Raw genomic sequence first — 19,497 nt, 5'->3', positions numbered from 1 at the left:
TGATTGGTTACCTCAGCGTCAGGCATGGTCAGACTGCTGGACCAGAGCAGGTAACGATTTCCAAACTGACTCCAACCACAAGGACACAGGGACATTGGCACAAAACCAGTCAATCAATTAAAATGTATCAATTCTTATTGACTAAAATAACAAATGTTGATCAGCACAAAATATAATCAAATGAATGAAGCAGGAGCGACCTTGAGCAGAGGCAAACTGTAACTGAATAAGAAACAAAGTCAGAGGGAATTTGAAAAACAAAAAACAAATTCCTGTCAAGGTATCAACAAGAGAATGGAGATCTGAAATTTTTATAAAGAAACAAACACTTTAGAACCTGAGTGTGTATTTGACTCACCAGAGCCACAGTGAGGAGCGTGATGAGATGAAGAAAGGATGTCCTCTGTGTGACAGAGACATTAAAGGACTGAGCTTTTCATTCAACTCTGCATCCCAAATAATCACAGAATCGGCTGTGATGAGATTCAGAAGAGATGAAGACGTAAGAAATGATGACAATGAATGTGAACTCACCTCAGTGGGGATGAAGAGGAGCTGATGTTGCAGCAGCAGGTGTTTAATGTCAGGATCATATATGTTCTGTGTTTATATTGACACATGAAGGAACTGCCTGCAGTAAATACACAGCGGATCTGTGTTTGCATATTAGTGAATATAGCTGCAGAAAGTTTCCTCAAACTGACAAATGCAAAAAAAGATGTTCAACTTTTCTACTCATTCATGAATCATACATCTGAGTCACCAGAGACTTTGAGTGTCTCTTTGTCAATTAAGCCCCATTTCTTCCTCTTCCTAGTGCATAACTTCCGATTCACAAAGTTCACAAAGTTTAATACAAAGTTTTGAATCAATATGGGAAATAAGATGGTGGCATTCACCTTAAATGGATTTTATAGTTAATGGGCTTAAAGATTACTGGTTGGATTCTTCTCATTTCTGGTGTGTCAGTGTCACCAGTGGGCATCAGTGTGAAGCCTTTCCACTAATTGTACAGTCGTCTCTGTCTCTTTGTTTGTTTCTCTTCACTCAGTCGGTGCCTGGCTGAGACATCACCCAATGGCACCGCTACTCTCTCTCACTCGCTCGCTCTCTCTCTCTCTCTCGTCTCTCTCTCTCACAGATACACACACACGCACACCACTCTAATCCTCTACTCTTCTTAAAGCACCACTTGTGTTTCCGCCGGCCTCCTCTCACATTTACACACAGCAGGATCAGCGGTGTGTCTTACAACCCGTGGTCCGTAAGTCGGACGCACAGCACTTTAGTTGCTCAGATGAAAAATAGAAGAATATTTTGGTCTTTATTTTGGGGTCTTAAGAGAAAATGAGGTATAAGTTAAAAATAGGCAAAATATAGAACTTTGCGAGGGTTTTGGTGAAGAACTTTAACCCATTTTATGGCTTATTGACGTGTGTTTCAAAACTTCACTCCAAGCTAATTCTTGACAAATTAGGAACATTAGGCAGTAGTACCTCTCACAAAAACGCTCTGAAACCACTTCTTTATTGGGATGTATCATCATTTCTCTCTCTAGCTTGAAGTACAGTCTTGACGGCCTTGTGCATTTTCACATGCGGCGATGGCGGCGAAACCAACCGATGGCTCCTTAGGAACCTGTTGCCGCCGTTTTGCACACACGTGTGTTGAAGTGTTTAGGCCGAGTTGTTTCACATTTACCTCCTCATTCGCCCTTCACTCTCCGCCATCTTGCAATCACAGCTTGATTGGGCGCAATGTGTTTATTGAGTTCAATGAGTTTCACGCACTAAGCTTATCATCGCTATGGTTACGGTCTTTTGTTTCTATGTATCTCTTTATTTGGTCGTCTCGTGAATCCACATGGAATGGTAGTGGTGGTTGTTGTTGTTGCCGTCGTTTAGGGGTGACGCACAGAACTTTCTGTCCTAGATGTGTGGATTGATTGTGGTCACAGTGAGCGGTTTTCCGTATTGCTTGGCCCACCTGAAACCTCAGCCTGGAAAACTCTGAGACTCCCGCTGCTGCACGCTCCTGGCCTGTGCGCCGGTGCTGCACAGAGTGTGTAAAGTCATGCTTCTGGAACTGATGGAAGAGCTTAAGCCAGTGTGTGTGTGTGGTGTGTGTGTTGGCAATAGAGCGAGGAGACACGCTGTGTATGTGTGTGTGTCGTGTGCCTCTGTGCTGCCTCCATCCTCTTTGCTCTTTTAGTTTTATGCTGACTTTGTGTCAGCTGAGCTCTCCTCCAGGCCTCTTCATTACCGCCAATAAGAGCTCAATTTCCCCTGAGCTCCACCAATCACAGCAGCCAGATCCCCCGCAGGCCCGGCCAATCAGCTTCAGCGCGCTTCTGGCCTGATGCGGCGAATGGCTAATGACGCCCGCTGGTGGCCACGAATGTAAATGAGCACACGCTGGTGAAATCTTAGTCCCAAACAAAGAGCTTTTCTAAATAAATAAACAACATTTAAATTAATTAATGTCATAAAATCTTCAACAATTCCACAAATGATGTTTTTTGTTCATTACATTTCACATGAAACTCACACAGCTGGGAAACGATCATGAGTGAAAACGCTGGCTGTCTTTTACAAAGTTCTTTTGAATGAGTTGTGGCTTGGTTGCTGGAGCGACGGACTTGACAGCCGACGTTATTAGTTACTCTGTAAATGACGAGTAAGGAGGAAGGACGGATTTAAGTAGCGTGACGGCCTCCTGCTGAGATCCCATCACAATGTAGACGGCGGGAACGCATGTTGATGATGTGCCATGTAAATGGGGATTTGTGGATTTTCACACAAATGAGCATTAATTTACATTCGTTAATGGAGAGTTTTCGTGTCAGACTGAAGAAAAATGATCATAAAATGGCACAAATTACATTTTTCTCTCTCCTTCGGCTTAAAGCATCAAAGTCAAACTGTGTGTCAGCGTTTACAATCATTCATTTCATCGGTGGGTAACCTGACACCCGGCGGCTCACATTACATAGAGTGCGCAGTTTCCCTTTGTTTTGGTAAATGAGGGTTATCATTGTTCACAAACGCAGCGGGGTCAAACATGATTACAGAGAGGGAGACAGAGAGACGGGCCCAGACAGGAAGCCGCAGGCAGGGAGACAGACGGGTCCAAAGATGGACCTTCAGATGTGCCTGGGGCCTGTCGGGATTTGGCCCGTCGGAAAAGCAGCTCTGTTTGAACACGTCTCTCCCCACGGGTTTGGATACAGAGAGAGGAAGAGGGAAAGAGAGACAATGAGGAAGAGGAGGAGAAAAGGAATCAGTTGGATTTTATTCCCCCGGCCGGAGTTTCAGCAGACATTCCTGGATTTAGTTTCACTAGAAAGTTTTAGCAGACGGGTCAAAGCACAAAGTATGCAGGCAGGATTTTAATGAGTCACACATTGTTCTGGGCTCTGTAACTACATACAGTGTACTGCCTGTGTGTGCGAGTGTGTGTGTATGTGAGTGTGTGTGTGAGAGTTATATAAAATGTCTCAGTTTTCCATTACAACATTTACATTTCATCCCTTTGTTAGTCACGTTTGTGCAGGAGACGCCTAGAGTGTGGGCGTGAATGTAATCACACAGACACACACGCGCGCACACACGTGCACGCACACGCACACGCTCTCACACTCAGGGTTATACTAGAATATTAATGTGGAGCTTTGGTTGACTACATTAGCCACTCAAACTCTATTAACCTTCACAGCCACGGGTCTAACTTTGTCCCTCTTAATGTACGTAATTACTTTTACATTAGAGACGTTTACATTAATGATGACTGGATTGCTTTTATTATTGATTGATTGACTTGGCTTTGTTCTCATCCACACAGTGATCACACTAATGTCTCAACTGAACAATAACCCAAAGTTTGATGCTTAATTTCATTACCTTTCGAATCAAACTGTTGCTCACTGAGATTCACTCACACACACACACACACACACACACACACACACACCTTGATGCTCTCTTTATTCCGCGGCTGACACAAGCCAGGTTTAAGGGATGAAAGCAGGAGGGATAAAAGAAAGAAAAGAAGGCGACGAGGAAAAGAAGGGAGGGAGGGAGGTTGGCAAGGAAACAAGGGGTAGGCCAAGATGGCTGACGACGCAGAGGGAGATGGTACGCGCAAACCAAAAATGGCTTCCCTTTGATGTGGCAGATGCACGCATCCCAGAGCAGGAAGACAGAGGAGGTGAATCTACCTCCACTGTCTGATGGGATGTAGGAGCAGGGAAGATGAAGTGAAACCAGAGCAGCCAACATGAAGGCAACACAGAACTCAAAGTCAGGAGAACAGAGCTCAAACTCTAGAGAATAGAGCTCAAAGTCAGGAGAACGGAGCTCTTTTAAGGGAACAAGGATGTAACCGAGCGTTGTAGACCAATTCGTTGATGTGCATGATTTCTGATTAGAAGAAGCTGAGAATGTAACACTGTGCCTGTGTGTGTGTGTGTGTGTGTGTGTGTGTGTGTGTGTGTGTGTGTGTGTGTGTGTGTGTGTGTGTGTGTGTGTGTGTGTGTGTGTGTGTGTGTGTGTGTGTGTGTGTGTGTGTGTGTGTGTGTGTGTGTGTGTGTGTGTGTGTGTTTGAGATTCTCCGCCATAACGCTTAATAAGCTGCAGGCCATTAGGAGCAGCAGATGGGTGGTGTGTAGGTGATGTGGGCAGCGGGTGGGTGGTGAGATAAGTCTGTTCACACTAATCAATCCCTTTGCAATGAAGTGAACTGAAGTGAATTCAATAAACAGATTAAATAGACTAAAATGCCTTTCACTCCATCGAGCAGTGATCATCTGGCAGACGTCTTCATTTGGCCGAGCGGCGACTCTTAACTTTAAATGTGCGACATAAATAAACGTCCTAAATATGTTTCCACCTTGTCATCAGAGAGGAGGACGTCTGAACGCTGCACCGTTTCCTCCACGGAAGCCACCGGGTGCGTTTGGAACCAAAATATTTTGCATGGCGTTTTTATGACGTTACCAAACGTTTTACACGGTTAACTCAAACACACCCATCCATCCTAAGAGAGGAAGAAACTCTGTGTGTCAGACATCTAATTGCAACACTCCATCTCTATCTTTAACACACACACACACACACACACACACACACGTTCTCTTCGTCTCCTAATCTAATCTGCTTCAGCAACTCTCACTTTGTGGCCGGTCGCTCCACCTCATCATCTCTCTCTCTCTATTCCCCCACTCTCCCTCTCTCTCTCCCTCCCCCTCTCTCTCCCCCCTGTCCTCCCTGGTCCCCCCCCAGTAAAGGATGTGCTGGCTTTAATGAGCGGCGCCTCATTATTGCTTTTCTTCTCTCTGTGCTCTCAGCGTTGGCTCTCTTCTCTTTAAAATGCTGCTGCCGTCTGTGCTTAGCCTCCTACCACAGCGCCGGCATTCAATTAAAATTCTGCTTTGTTTAGAGGACGAGCACTATCTGCTCTTCGTCTTCTCTGAATGTGATTTACTCACTTAATTGTTGTTTTCTGTCTGAAAGAATGCGCACCAAACACTTAAGCCAACAAACACCCCAAAATATTTCCGACTAATGTGGCATTAAAATAGGAACTCTAAAATAAGTAGATTATAGATGAAGCTTTACGTTTATATGGCAACAATAACAAATCATACCAGGCTGTGTTCTTCCAGTCCAAACATACAATTAAAATAGTTGAGGATAGACGCAATAAAACCAAAGTGTGCATTTTCTTCCAATGCCTGCTTAAATACAGATTACAAACAGAGCATCATGAGCATCCTATTGGAGTTTGTAATCACCCTGCTGTTGTTGGGAGTCATTTTGTGTGACAATTGAGTAAAAAGTTTATTCTTTTCTTCTTTCTCATTTTTCCACCAGACATGATGGAGCGGTGGTGGATAGGGCAGTACGCCCTGGTTGCTCTGGCAACCATTCACCTCGGCTCCACCAACATCGACATCTTAGAGTTCAACTCGGACACACTGATCAACAACGTGGTGTCTGACCCTGGTACGGGCCGGCTGTACGTCGGCGCCGTCAACGGCCTTTACCAGCTGGACCCTGATCTGCGGGTGGAGGCCCGCACAGAGACTGGCCCCAAGCGGGACAACCGGCAATGCACGCCGCCCGTCACCGACGCCTGCGAGGAAGCAGTGGACACGGCCAACCACAACAAGCTGCTGTTAGTGCACGGAGCCAAAGACACGCTGGTGGTGTGCGGGAGCGTTTTCAGGGGGATCTGCTCGCTGAGGAACCTCAGCAACGTGGAGCAGCTTCTCTACTTCAGCGACACCAAAGGAGAGAAATCATACGTGGCCAGTGCAGAGGAGAGCGTCTCCGTGGTGGGCGTGATGTCATATTTCACCACGCCCATGGACAACTTCACTGTGTTCCTGGTGAGAGAAACGTTACACATCCAGTCAGATATGAGCTCAAAGTGCTGTGCAGAAGGAAAATGAATACATTGAAACAACAAGAGGGAAAACCTGATACCTACTCCCCAATATTTTACAATTAGGGTCATACTTCTATTTGCATTTGTCGTCAAATGCACTGTTCTTGTAACCTCTTGAAGAATAATCATAAACTAACATATTGCAGTGTATACAAACAAGTTGGTTACACTATTAACAATAATTAGTTCAGCTAAAATCTGCAAGCTTAAATGCTTTTGTTGCGTCTTATCCAATAATGCTGTGTAATTCTCTCTGTGATAACTAACACAGCAGAAGAGACGACTCATCAGTCATATTGTTGTAGAGGTAAATTTCAAAATCAATGTAAATGATCACATCCATCTGTGGTTCTGTGTGAACAAACGGTAAAATGCCGTTTTGACAAAGCTTTAATTTCATCCCGCCGACCATCAGCCATATGGAGGCAGAGCGGCTGTCATCTCTCTTCAGTTTTATGTGTTTACACAGAGTGAGTAAATTGGTCGTAACAGGGACGCTCTGAAGAGTTTACGATGTTTCGCATGGCACCAAGTCATCCTGGGCCAGCAGACGCGTGACCTGAAAACGTGCAGCCGCTTGATGGCTTTGTGCAAACGTGAGAGGCCCCATTTGACTGAGTGGTGTGAAGCAGGTTTCACTCTTCACTGCACACACTCACACACAGGACCATGAAAGATGCTTCACTTCACTCAGCTTCCTCATCCTCTTTTTCTTCCCAGAAATCTGAAGCTGTGTGGTAGAACTCAGATTTTCCATTAGTTTAATCTAGTTAAATCTTATATAAAAGATCTTAAACTAATGGTGATAGGCCTGTAACTTATTTGAGACAACAGCAATCACCCCAAACATAGCAACTACCATAGCAAGCGTGATCGCCATGTCAACCTCGCTGTCAAATAGAATGAAATGATTGAAAATAGAATAAATAAATAAATAAAATAGACATGTTACAGTTGTATCGTGGATCCAGATGATATACAATTAAATCTTCTATGGGAATCTAATTTAACTGAACATAAATAAGCACACAGAGGATTATTGTAATTTTTCTTCCAGTATTTCAGCTGCATCTCCTCTGTCGCCCCCTGTAGGTCGGTAAGGGTTACGGCAGCCACGACAGCACAAAGCTGATCTCCACCCGCATCCTCCAGGATTACAGCGACTGGGTGGTTTTCGACAGCATCATCGAGGCGTCGGCGGTCCAGGCCAACCCATTCGTCCTGCGGTACCTCCACGACTTTCGCTTCGCCTTCAAAGACGGCGGCTTTGTCTACTTCCTGTTCTCGCGGACGTTGGGGATCCAGGACACCAAGAACTTCACCTTCATCTCCAGGATGTGCGAGAATGATCAGGCTTATTACTCGTACACCGAGCTGCAGCTCAACTGTAGCGCGACAAACAAGTACAACAAAGCACAGGTAATACACACACTCTCTCTCACACACACACACACACACACACACACACACACACACACAAACACTCCACAGGCTGTGGATTGTCTGTCAGCTCTCTTATTTGGGGTTTTGTGGGCAGCGGTGACCTGGAAAAATGCATTCTGACTTTCAACGTTTGGACGAGTTTGTCCTAAATTGGAACCTTTTAGAAAATGTCTGCGTCTTGACCCCTGAACAAGGTTAGAAGTTGGATTTACAGCATCAATTCCTTTGGTTTTCGTCTTCAGAGAAGAAAACTCAAGTTAAACCAGCAACATGCCGTCAACCCCTTCATCAAATGTACATAGAATTCACTTGCATTGTTAGAACCCTGAGGTCATGAACTGGAATCAGACAGCGTTTGGAAAAGTAATTGAAATGTTTAACATTTGGTACTTGAAAATTTGACCTGAAATACAGTCTTAACCCTCTTCCTCTTTATCCTCCTCTTCCACTTCCAGGCTGCATATGTAGCCACGCCAGGTCAGGTTCTGGCTCAGACTTTGACCCAATCAGGCCAGTATGGAGCCGTTTCAGCTCATGACAAAGTCCTGTTTGTCACCTTCACGTCTGATGAAGATCCGTCCACCTCAGCTATGTGTATGTATCACCATCTTATCATCACACTGACTGACATTGCCGTGGTAACCAAGGTTACACACGTTTGGTTTGTGATCATTTACTCTATTAGTAATGTAACTCTGTAGAGACAAAAGTGCCTAATTCACTGGACTTTAACATGAACATGGGGAGGTGGCAGGCAGGTTCTCATGGTGATTTTATGTGTGTGTGCAGGTGCGTACCCCCTGCAATCCATTAATAAGAGGCTGGTGGAGATCATAGGTGCCTGCTACAGCGACAACGGCGTCATTAATGGGATGGCGGCCGTCTACTCGCCGTACTCGTCCATGTCTGAGGACCTGTGCATCCTCAACAATCAGGTCTGACTCTGCCACGCCACAGGCAAAATCAGAAAAGAAGAGGAACTCGAGATGTTAAAGATTCTGTGTTGATCTCCTCTCCAATCAGAAAACCATGGCTAAGATATACAAGTGCGGATCCGAGTTCCTGCCATCGCCTCTGGCCAGCAAGGCCAAGTTTGCGTTGGCAGCAGAGCCCTCGCTGGTCAGCAAGGGTCACATGACCGCCGTGGCTGTCGCCGTGGAGAAGGAGCACGCTGTAGCGTTTGTGGGCACGTCGGCCGGAGAGGTAACGACCTTCAGACTTCCTTTCTTTCCTTCATTCTTGTCTCCTTGAATTATCTGAAGCCTTTTTGTTCAGTGCTATAATAATGTTTTTATTTTTGTTACTTTTTTACTTCTAAATTGCCTTTTCACAATATTTGTCATGTTATTTATGATCTTTTTCATAATATTAAATGTAGCTTAATTGTGTTGTTGCTGTTGTTGGGCTCAAGCTAAACCAACCTTTCTTCAGTCATGAATCACACTTAGGATGCAGTGAAACACGGACACATGGGTTGATAGGTAAATGAATACAAATGGTGACAGAGGTTTTTGTGGTGCTGCAGGTGCTGAAGGTTCATCTGTCGGCGAACCCAGAGGTGTACGGGCGAGTGCCGGGCGAAGTGCCGGGCGACAAGGTCAACAAGGACCTGCTGCTGGACGCCGGCCTGCAGCACCTTTACATCACCACGGAGAAAAAGGTCAAACATGCTCATTGATTCACGACACATTGATTCTTCATCTTCCTCCGTCCGTCCGACCTCAGCGACGCCTCCTCTGGCATGTCATTCCCTTCTTCTTCTCGTATTCCATCCATCTTGTTAATGAGTCTGTCGTTTATGCCGTCTGTCTCATCTCATTGTTCTCTCGCTCCCTCACTGAGCACCGGCACATCCGTCTGCATTACCACACAGGAGCAGCCATCGATTTAATCACTCCTGCCCTCTCTATCTCGCCCTCTTCTTTTTACTCTCTTCATCTTTCCCCCTCTCTGTTTTCGTCTTTTCATCTTCTGCTCGCCATCGTTCTTACGCACCGCGCCCGAGCGACGGCCAAGTTTATCGATTGAGAAATGAATTGATTACAGCGCGCTTCAAGAGGCGCATTCCCTTTGATCAAGGCGAGCCAACGACAGCGGTCTGCCTCATCCTGTCACGGAGGGAAACGTCTTTGTTTATTTAGGAAGTCTGTGGCTAAGGATACAAAAACATTTTACCTTGCAAATAAAACAAAATGCGAGACCAGATTTCTATAATCAAGATGAAATGTGGCGTGTGAACAATTAGTTCCAGTTCAGGCTTCCGTCTTTAGTTAAATTGTTGTTATAGTTGTGCACCGTTAACAGGCGATGTCACTGTGATGTTCTGCAGATCACAAAGGTTCCGGTTGAATCCTGTGAGCTGAAGACCGACTGCCACTCCTGTGTGTCTATGAAGGACCCTTACTGTGGCTGGTGTGTGTTGGAGGGACGGTGAGTGTGTGTGTGCGCGCGATACTAAACGGATCGACACGTTTCGCTCAGTGTGACCTCGGGTGTCATGTGTTCACGTCTTCACTTTTCCCTCCTGTCTGACCCGCAGGTGCACCAGGAAGATGGCGTGCAGGAGGTCGACGGAGGAGAACACGTGGCTGTGGTCGCCCGGTCAGCAGTGTGTCCAGATCCAAGCCTTCAACCCTCCCAACCTCAGCTGCAAGAAGACACAGCAGGTACGCCTCTGTCCGTCTGTCTGCCTGTCTGTCTGTGGAAAATCTTGACTCGGATGTATGTGATCTTTCTCTGTGATTTAATTACATTACATTACATTACGGTCATTTGGCAGACGCTTTTATCCAAAGCGACTTACATTTCATTTGCATAACACCCTTCGCAGAGGGGGGAGCAATTGAGGGTTCGGTGCCTTGCTCAGGGTCACCTCGGCAGGGGCTCGAACCAGCCACCCTTAATGTTTTCAATGTCGTCTTAATGGCGGTTTACATCCTTTGTGAGGCGCTATCGCTTGAACTTGTGTCTGAAATAGCTCCAGAGTAAAAACCCTTATAAAGGAATCGAAGACTTATAATTCATGACTCATATTTCTGATTTGAAGATGGAGAAATAAGATAAGAGTGGTAGTCTTTTATATCAAATTGTAACCAGCTGCCTCCTGTGAAAGCGTAGGACTGAGAATGAAGGAAAGCTTTGAGAACGAGTGGAAACACACACACTTTACTTTGTACCATCTGTACTTCTTTTGGTTTGCAAAACAAAGGTCACTGCGATGCGTGTAAATGTAACGTACGACTCAAACACACAGCAGTGGAGTTGCAATCAGTCAGAATGCAAATAGAAATGTATTTTTTATTCATGAATGACGTCTGGAATGTAGAGGAGAATTATTGATTGGGGAACGGCTCGTGTTCCTCATCACTTTATGATGATGATGAGGTGCAAATTTAACAAAGAGCGAATGATGATGGTTTTAATCAGGTCGTCATAAAAGATGTAAGAGATCGAGCGAGCAAATCCATTCATGTGCAGCTGTATAGACGACTGTGCTGCTTTGATTTACAAAGTTTGTCTGTGACTTTAAAGTTTAATTTGTAATGTGATGATGATGATGATGGTCACTCTTTCTCTTCATGGGGGGGATTTTCATGAATGTGACATGTTTCATGTATAAGCTCTACAGTGTAAACATGAGGCAGCAGACTCAGACCTGCTGAGTCGGGAGGATTTGCACGTTAATGCTTCGCCCGCTGCCGCTTTAAATTCGGAAAAACGAGCCAAACGCCCGCAATGAATTCACGCTGGAGATTCTCGGGCCGAGGTTTGAAATTAAAACTTCAACGGCCAAATTAAAACGGTGGAGGTCGGCGAGGAGAAATGAGGAGCCCAACAGCAGAGCAGATGAAGAGTAATTGTTACTGCAGTAGAAACACACACACACACACACACACACACACACTGCAACAGAGCTACCACACACGTTCTTTAGAGGCCTCTCTTTGACACAATCGCACTCACACACATACACACACACACGTCTCTTTAGAACACTCACACATCTTGGCATCTCATTAAGACACAAGCTCACACACACACACACACACACACACACACACTATCTCCTCTTTTTTTCTGTCCTCACATCCATCCCACAGAACCACACTCATGAAACACTAGATCTCCTCCCATCATCAATACACAAACAGAGAGCACACCTCTTCTCTCTATATACACGTTTGTGTGTGTGTGTGTGATACAAAAAGTAATTACTCCTTCTCATTTTCTTCTCCCTGCATTTTCCACTTTCTCCATTTTCTTTAACTGGTTGTTTATCTTCCTTCCTTTCTTCCTTCCTTCCTTCCTTCCTTCCTTCCTTCCCCTTCTCACAGAGCTGGAAGAAGTACTCACCTTCCAAGTATTAGTACTAAAATGTACTCAAGTATTCCAAGTACTCCTAGTGGAGTAGATTATTCCAGTTGTAGATTTGTATTCCTTCAAATGAGAATCTGAAAATTGTTTTAAAGTCAAAGTACTCTATATACATATTTCCTTGTCCCGTCTCCTCTGCAGGTGGACATCAGCGTCCCCGCCCTGCCCAACCTGCAGGTGTCCGACCGGCTGCAGTGCATGTTTGGCTCTTTCCGCAGTGGCGCCGTGGTGACCGACGATGGCAAGGTGGTGACGTGCAGCTTACCTGACCCCGTGGACATCCCCTCCACCCCCCACCTGCAGGGTACGTGACCGGGAACGCAGGTGGTGACGTGTATGATCTCATGGGTTCCCTTCTACAGGCACACAAAATCTGCAGCACGATGTGTCTCAATGTGTGTGTGTGTGTGTGTGTGTGTGTGTGTGTGTGTGTGTGTGTGTGTGTGTGTGTGTGTGTGTGTGTGTGTGTGTGTGTGTGTGTGTGTGTGTGTGTGTGTGTGTGTTTAGACTACGTGTCAGTTCCTGTCAAGGTCCTGGTGAACCGGGACATCGAGGTGACGTCAGGACAGTATCACTTCTACAACTGCGGCGCGACCATCAGGAAGAACCAGAACACGCCGTGAGACACACACACACACACACACACACACACACACACACACACACACACACACACACACACACACACACACACACACACACAAACACAGCACATACAGTAAGTGTACCGGTCATGGGGTTGTGGTCGTCTGTGGTTGACATCTGTGGCTTTTGCTTCCAGGTGTATCTCGTGTGTGACCAGCGAATGGAGCTGTCAGTGGAACGCTCGGGACCACAGCTGCAGTGACAGCGATGATGCTGTAGTTGGCGCTCACATCGTCAAACCACAGCAGGTATGTGTGTGTGTGTGTGTGTGTACTCTAAAGCTCTTACACTCACCTACCTTCTGACCCCGGTGTCTCTCTCTGCGTCCTCCAGCCTGCCCACTGTCCTCAGTTTGAGTCTCCGAAGCCTGAGCTCATTCCTGTGGGTCACAGAATTCCTATCAGCTTCCAGGGAACAAACCTGGGAATCTACATGGTGAGACCGCTCACTCCTGACAGATACTTGTTTACCTGACTGAACCTAAACACCTGCAGGTATAATCTCCCTCTCTCCCTCTCTCTCTCTCTCTTTCTCGCTCTCTAGGGTCGGACGTTTTCCATCGGCACCAAGCTGATGAAGAATACAGAGGAAGAGGTTACTCAGGGTGAGGGGCCATTGTTCAACTTCAGAGGTTATGAGGTAAGTGTGGCATTTTTTTTTCAACCAAATTTTGTAGAATCAATCATTTAAGAATTTACAACTGTTACTCAGTGTGTGTGTGTGTGTGTGCAGTTCACCTATGACAAGCAGCAGGAGGTGAACGTTTCCTTCCACATCAAAGACAGAGACACAGAGAGGAAGATTGACAGTACACTCACAGGTTGGCATGATACACACACACACACACACACACACACTAAACAAGATCATGGCCATCATCCATCCACAGCACATATGTGATCACAATGTGATCTCATGCTGTGTGAAAACAAAATCCCAATTCCATGTTTCAGCAGTGTTATAATAATGACCTCTGACCTTGCTCCTCCTCCTCTTCCTCCTCCTCCTCAGTCGTCCTGTATAACTGCTCTGTGGGCAGAGAGGATTGCAGCCTGTGTAAGCACGCTGCTACTGAGTATCAGTGTGTGTGGTGCTCCAGCATGCGCGCCTGCGTTTACCGCGAGCTTTGCCCCACATCAGAGCCGCTGCAGTGCCCCAAACCCAAGATCACTGACGTAAGAACAAACACCACTCCTACATACACACACACCCACAACCTCCCATCATGTGTTTAGGAGGCGTGCAACGTTACAGGATGAAGTTTGACTTTGACACACTGGTCTATACGGTGCAGGATCTTAATGTAAAGATGCTAATGACAATAAACACTCTTAACAAATAGGAGAATAAACCCCAAATACCCCAAATACAAACTCACTTCATTATTCAATTTGATTTAAATTGAATGAATGTACAGCGTGACATTTAAAATACTTTTTTCATTACTACAACTGAAGTTTGATTAGTTTCCACAAGAGGAGAAACCCTGACATACTTACCAGAGTTGCAAGTTTGAAGCCGACCTCTGCAGCTTTGTTGTGTAACTGTGGAGGCTCACTAATCAGCACCTTTAACAGACACACACACACACACGCACGCACGCACGCACGCACGCACGCACGCACGCACGCACGCACGCACGCACACACACACACACACACACACAGTGAGATGAAAACAATTCAAAGCAAAGTGGTGAAATCTTTGCACATGTATCACATTGACACAGATTTTAACACTTTTCTGTATTTTTGTGCCACACACACACACACACACACACACACACACACACACACACACACACACACACACAGCTCCCGAAGCTTTTTAAAGCACTGAGAAATATGTCACAATGGAATGATGATGCACACATTTATGTACGCACACACCCACACAATGAATAAATTTACCTCTGGCTGCTGGATCAAACTGTGTGTGTGTGTGGGGGGGGAGGGTCTTCACCGTGTTCCAGGATAAAAAAAGGATGAATAAAATCCCTGTTTTCTCCCTTCGCTCCCTGGTTGGTTGTGAATCTTTCCGGTTTCCCTTCAGGAGAATCTTTGTCTCTCCTCATCCTCCATCATATTAACACCACAAACCAAGAAATCCTCGGATACTTTGCTGTGTTTTTCCCGCTTTCTAATCTTACTGTATAAATCGATTTTTGTTTCTGCCGTGTTACCTTCTGTCTGTTTCCTGTTTTGTCTGGAGCTTCCATCGTGTCGAGCACGCCCCGGTTTGTCAGTTATATCATCGCCTCTACTTTCCCGTCGATACTTGAGTTTATTGAGGCGAGCGGTCGAACGGTGAAAAGGCACAAAGCTTGAAGAAAAATGGAGAGCAAAAGTTGGAAAATATTTGTGTCACATGGAATCAATTCAATCAAACAGTGGACCAAAACTCTGCATAGTGTGTGTGTGTGTGTGTGTGTGTGTGTGTGTGTGTGTGTGTGTGTGTGTGTGTGTGTGTGTGTGTGTGTGTGTGTGTGTGTGTGTGTGTGTGTGTGTGTGTGTGTGTGTGGTAGGAAAAATCGACTCGTCACGCTGAAGAACAATCGATGTGGAAAACATTTAGATGCAGACTTGAAGTGTTGACCTGAAAAGGTTACAGAGCTGAAGCTTTTGTCTTCGTCCTGCAGATTGTCCCTCGCTTCGGCCCTCTGAACGGACGCATCTCAGTCACCATCAAAGGCTCCAACATGGGAATACGGAAGGAGGACATCAGGAGGATCACGGTGGCTGGAGTGGACTGTGTCCACCAGGGGGACAGATACTCCGTCTCAACCAGGTGAACCTCAAAGCCAGCAGACCCAGAGTCCTGACAACACACACACACCCTCACATACGGCCTCTAACACAGCGTCTGTCTCTATCAACAGTGTGGTGTGTGAGATCGGCCCAGCGAAGAGAGCGCCCCCTGCTGACCTCCCCGTCGAAGGGACCAACAGTGGAAAGGTGGCGGTGGAGGTAGAGGGAGGAAGACAAGGAGTCTCTGATGTCCTCTTCACCTACAGGGTGAGTGTGAATCAAGTTACTCCACATACTGTATACTGTATATGGAGTTTTTCTATGATCACCGTTTAGTTTACAGTTTCAGAGCATTTCAGAGCTTCAGTGGAGGTTTGAACTCTGAACATACTTCACTACGCACCTTCTTCCTTCAGAAGTCTAAATCCAAAATACAGCTGTTCAGCGTTCTCTCAGGTATTACTGAGGCTGAATCTTATCAGTTTTGTTTATGTGAAGGGTAGAATTTAATCATTTCCTCTCACACACTTGGTACACACACACTCATGCCTTTCCTTTGCCTTCATAACTTTCATAATATGAATTTGTCTCTGATATATTTTTGTTTCACTGCCAAATCGGTGAGACCAAATCTAAAGTTCCTCTGCAGCTTCACTCTTTATTTGCTCAGTTTTGTCTTTAGAAACCGTCTCACAGTCTCTGCATTACACACACACGCGCACACCTTTTCTCTTGCCGAGCTCATAACATATTTCAGCTCCACCGCCGGCGTCTTAATTCACCAGGCAGATTGAATTCCGGTGTTTGGAAGCTGCTTCATCCTCTAATACGCCGTCTTGCTGCGCCCAACAAATGGGAAGCACCAGCTGCCGTTTCTCCGCCGCTGCTGCCGCCGCCGCCAGACTGTGAAGCTCACGGTGAAGCGACGCATCCATGAGTCAGATTTTGTTGTGCTGGTTTTGTCGAGTGCGCTTCAGGTTGTGATGTGATCAAAGTATTTAAAGTTGAATATCTTTGGACAGCCGAGGCCTGTTGAAGTGACGCCTACGCTCTCATCTGACAATTACATTCCCAAACTTCTCCATAACTGTATAACCGCCTACAGCTACTTTGGCGCTGAAAACTAAACTCAACTAAACTTGAAGAATCAAAACAAAACATTTGCATACATTGTGACGATGGCTTCACGTAACGTTTCCTAGCAACCGCCGCCGTCTGGTTTCTTACAATGACAGCAGAGTTATTTTTTCTGGAAACAGAAACATCTTCGTTGTTTTCACTCCTCAGGTTCAACATTCCAACAATCAAAATTCAGAAATCTTTCATCACTTCTCCAAAACTTTCCAGGGCTGTACAACATATTTTCATGACCAACCCTGCAAATTTATTGAAATAATGTGTGAAATGTTTCCGGTCAAAGGATTAAGTGGATGGAAAAGTGCGTAAATCAGTCTCCTGGCCGCTCTAAAGAAGTGTGAAGATATATCTGTGCTTCATTAGTGTGAAGCAACTCGAGTTTCTCTCCTCAGCAGCGACTGAGCTCATTAGTCTGGAGCTTCTCTGACCCTGAACCTCGTCAACTCAGCTGAGAAACACATCCAGAGAGCGAAGTCGCCAACATTATAAACCTCTTTTATAGACTCTGGCCTCTCCGCTTTACTGCCAGCGCTCAACATTTATCCTCACCCAAGCGAAGACCGGGAGAGGAAAGTAAGATGAAATTCACCACATTTAGATGACACGTAATACTGTCGCTGTGGCTCGTTACGGATGAATCAAATCTGTGAGCGCGGAGCCTCTATTGACGCATGATGTCGTCGTCACACTGTAGTATTTGGACTCTAAACTAAATGTGATTATGTGTGGAGTTTAACTGTGCCCTGCTGCACCTGAGCGGCACACTGCAGGTAAAGGAAACCTGAGCACACGGGGTCTGTACGTCCATCTGGAGAGCTTTACTCCCTGCAGGCCGCTCGAGCCGTTAGTCTGTGAAAGTAAATCCCCAATTAGACCTGCAGGCTCTCTCTCTCTCGCTCTCGCTCTCGCTCTCGCTCTGTGTGTGTGTGTGTGTGTGTGTCATAAATTCCCCACAAACTGACGGCGGTGTGAATAAATTGCTGACAAAGTCGACCTGTTGCAATAAATTCTGCTCACGGCGCCTTCGGGAGCCAAGTTCAGGAATTCAGGACACGCGAGCTGGATCACAGTAAGAAGCTCAACCGATCCAAACTGATCGCGCTGAAGTAAATCATTCCTATTTAGTCAATAACCAATAATCAGGTCAGGATGGTTTTAGAGTTATTAAGTAGTAGTTAGTAGAGAATTCCACCTTAAATAACATAAAGACAGATGGACTTAATTTTTTATCAGGGATGAAACTAGAGCTGGTACCTTTCTTGCTGTTATCGGAGATTTACGATCAGTGACATTTTGTTTGTGATTATTGGTCTCTGCTCCAGTGTCTCTTGTGTTTTGTTTACCGCCCATCTTGAGATATAAACTCGCCTTTTCATGTGCAAATGTCTGATGTCTGTCGTCCCCGTCCAGGACCCGAAGCCGAAAGCCGTCACGCCCATGAAGGGTCCAGCGGCCGGAGGGACGGTCATCACCATTGTTGGAGAACACCTGGACACGGCAACTAAAGAAGATGTGTCTGTCATCGTGGGCGTAGTCAGCTGTCAAGTGTAAGCAGAGACTAGAGACTGACAGTGGTGGAAGAGTTAATGGACAGATTCCCTCAAGAAGACATGCAGATGATGAATAATGTCTTTTGTCTTTTTCACCCCTTCCCTGTCTGTCCCTCTGTCCGTCTCTCTCTATCCCTCAGCCTGTCGTTCGGCGCTGAGATCACCTGTAAGACGGGCTCGTACCGCGGGCAGAAGGTCCCGTCTGAGATGTTGCCCGTCACGGTGAAATACGGTAAAAACACCACCAAGGAGGTCAAGGCGGCGTTCCAGTACTCCGACAACCCAAAGGTCATTGACTTCAACCCCAAGGGCAGCTTCATGTGGTGAGTGTCCCTCGTTAGGGAGTGTGTGTTTGTGTCATGTGACTTTCTCGCTGAGTTACGTACATCTACAGTTTGTTTCATGTTTCCATGTTTGTTTCATTCTTTAAAAACTTAACTTAACAGACGTTTTGCTTTACCTTGCTTTACCTCTTCCGTGTGTGTGTGTGTGCGCAGTGGCGGCAGGAGGATCATGGTGGTGGGAAACAACTTCGACATGATCCAGAGGGCCACCATGACAGTGGTGCCCTCTGCTGACCAGTTTCCACAGGACAGCACTCCCACAAAGGTGAGAGTGTGTGTGTGTGTGTGTGTGTATGAGAGAGAGTGTGTGTGGGTGAGTATAAACAGCAACTCCAGTGTCTCTCACCTTCTTTCCGTCTGTCACCTCTTGTCTCATCGCTCCCACAGATCTGTTTGTTCCCTCCTTCATTCTCTCTCTTTCATTGTCCGGCTCGTTCTCACATCTCTTTCCTCCATGTTCTACAACGACGTGCTGCTTTTTGTAGAACTTGCTTTGTTCCCACAGGAGAGTTTAGGATTACGTAACTGTTTTTGTTTGGCGTCTTGACAACAGAACAAAGCGTTGCTTTTTTATTAGAATCCTACATCGTAATGGTCACGACCACTAATAGAGGAAGAAGAAGAAGAATGAGCAGTGAAGTAGCAGTACTGCAGTGGAAGTACTTGGTCCATTGGTCTGTTTGTCATATGCAGTTTCTTGTTGCCTTCGTCTGTCTTCTTGCATCTCCTCCTCCTCCATTCTTTCCTCTCCGCCTCCCTGCTGCCTCCCTCTCTCTCACTCTCTCTTTGATGAAGACCACAAAGCTCCTT

The 19,497-nt window shown here is 45.9% G+C and overlaps 1 protein-coding gene across 3 annotated transcripts in view; it reads left to right on the top strand.

The window, feature by feature from the left end:
* LOC143008350 (plexin-B2-like) overlaps positions 1-19,497 on the top strand; it is a 65,289-nt gene that overhangs the window by 32,991 nt on the left and 12,801 nt on the right. For all 3 annotated transcript variants that reach the window (XM_076160081.1, XM_076160079.1, XM_076160082.1), the window contains 20 exons: positions 5,871-6,388; positions 7,540-7,866; positions 8,346-8,484; positions 8,680-8,825; positions 8,914-9,093; positions 9,416-9,550; positions 10,220-10,320; positions 10,430-10,556; positions 12,406-12,568; positions 12,772-12,883; positions 13,046-13,157; positions 13,243-13,344; positions 13,453-13,548; positions 13,642-13,729; positions 13,921-14,084; positions 15,548-15,696; positions 15,788-15,923; positions 18,204-18,340; positions 18,484-18,666; positions 18,841-18,952. In XM_076160081.1, coding sequence (XP_076016196.1) covers positions 5,873-6,388; positions 7,540-7,866; positions 8,346-8,484; positions 8,680-8,825; positions 8,914-9,093; positions 9,416-9,550; positions 10,220-10,320; positions 10,430-10,556; positions 12,406-12,568; positions 12,772-12,883; positions 13,046-13,157; positions 13,243-13,344; positions 13,453-13,548; positions 13,642-13,729; positions 13,921-14,084; positions 15,548-15,696; positions 15,788-15,923; positions 18,204-18,340; positions 18,484-18,666; positions 18,841-18,952 — 3,225 coding nt within the window. In that variant the 5' untranslated portion in view covers positions 5,871-5,872. The remainder of the gene's footprint in view (positions 1-5,870; positions 6,389-7,539; positions 7,867-8,345; positions 8,485-8,679; positions 8,826-8,913; positions 9,094-9,415; positions 9,551-10,219; positions 10,321-10,429; positions 10,557-12,405; positions 12,569-12,771; positions 12,884-13,045; positions 13,158-13,242; positions 13,345-13,452; positions 13,549-13,641; positions 13,730-13,920; positions 14,085-15,547; positions 15,697-15,787; positions 15,924-18,203; positions 18,341-18,483; positions 18,667-18,840; positions 18,953-19,497) is intronic.

Source organism: Genypterus blacodes, unplaced genomic scaffold (genome assembly GCF_046128005.1).
Source record: "Genypterus blacodes isolate CSIRO-AG114 ecotype Tasmania unplaced genomic scaffold, CSIRO-AGI_Gbla_v1 ptg000103l_1, whole genome shotgun sequence".
In the NCBI taxonomy this organism is placed as follows: Eukaryota; Metazoa; Chordata; class Actinopteri; order Ophidiiformes; family Ophidiidae; genus Genypterus; species Genypterus blacodes.
Note: the sequence above shows the minus strand (reverse complement) of the source record. Positions and strands in the feature narration are given on the sequence as shown.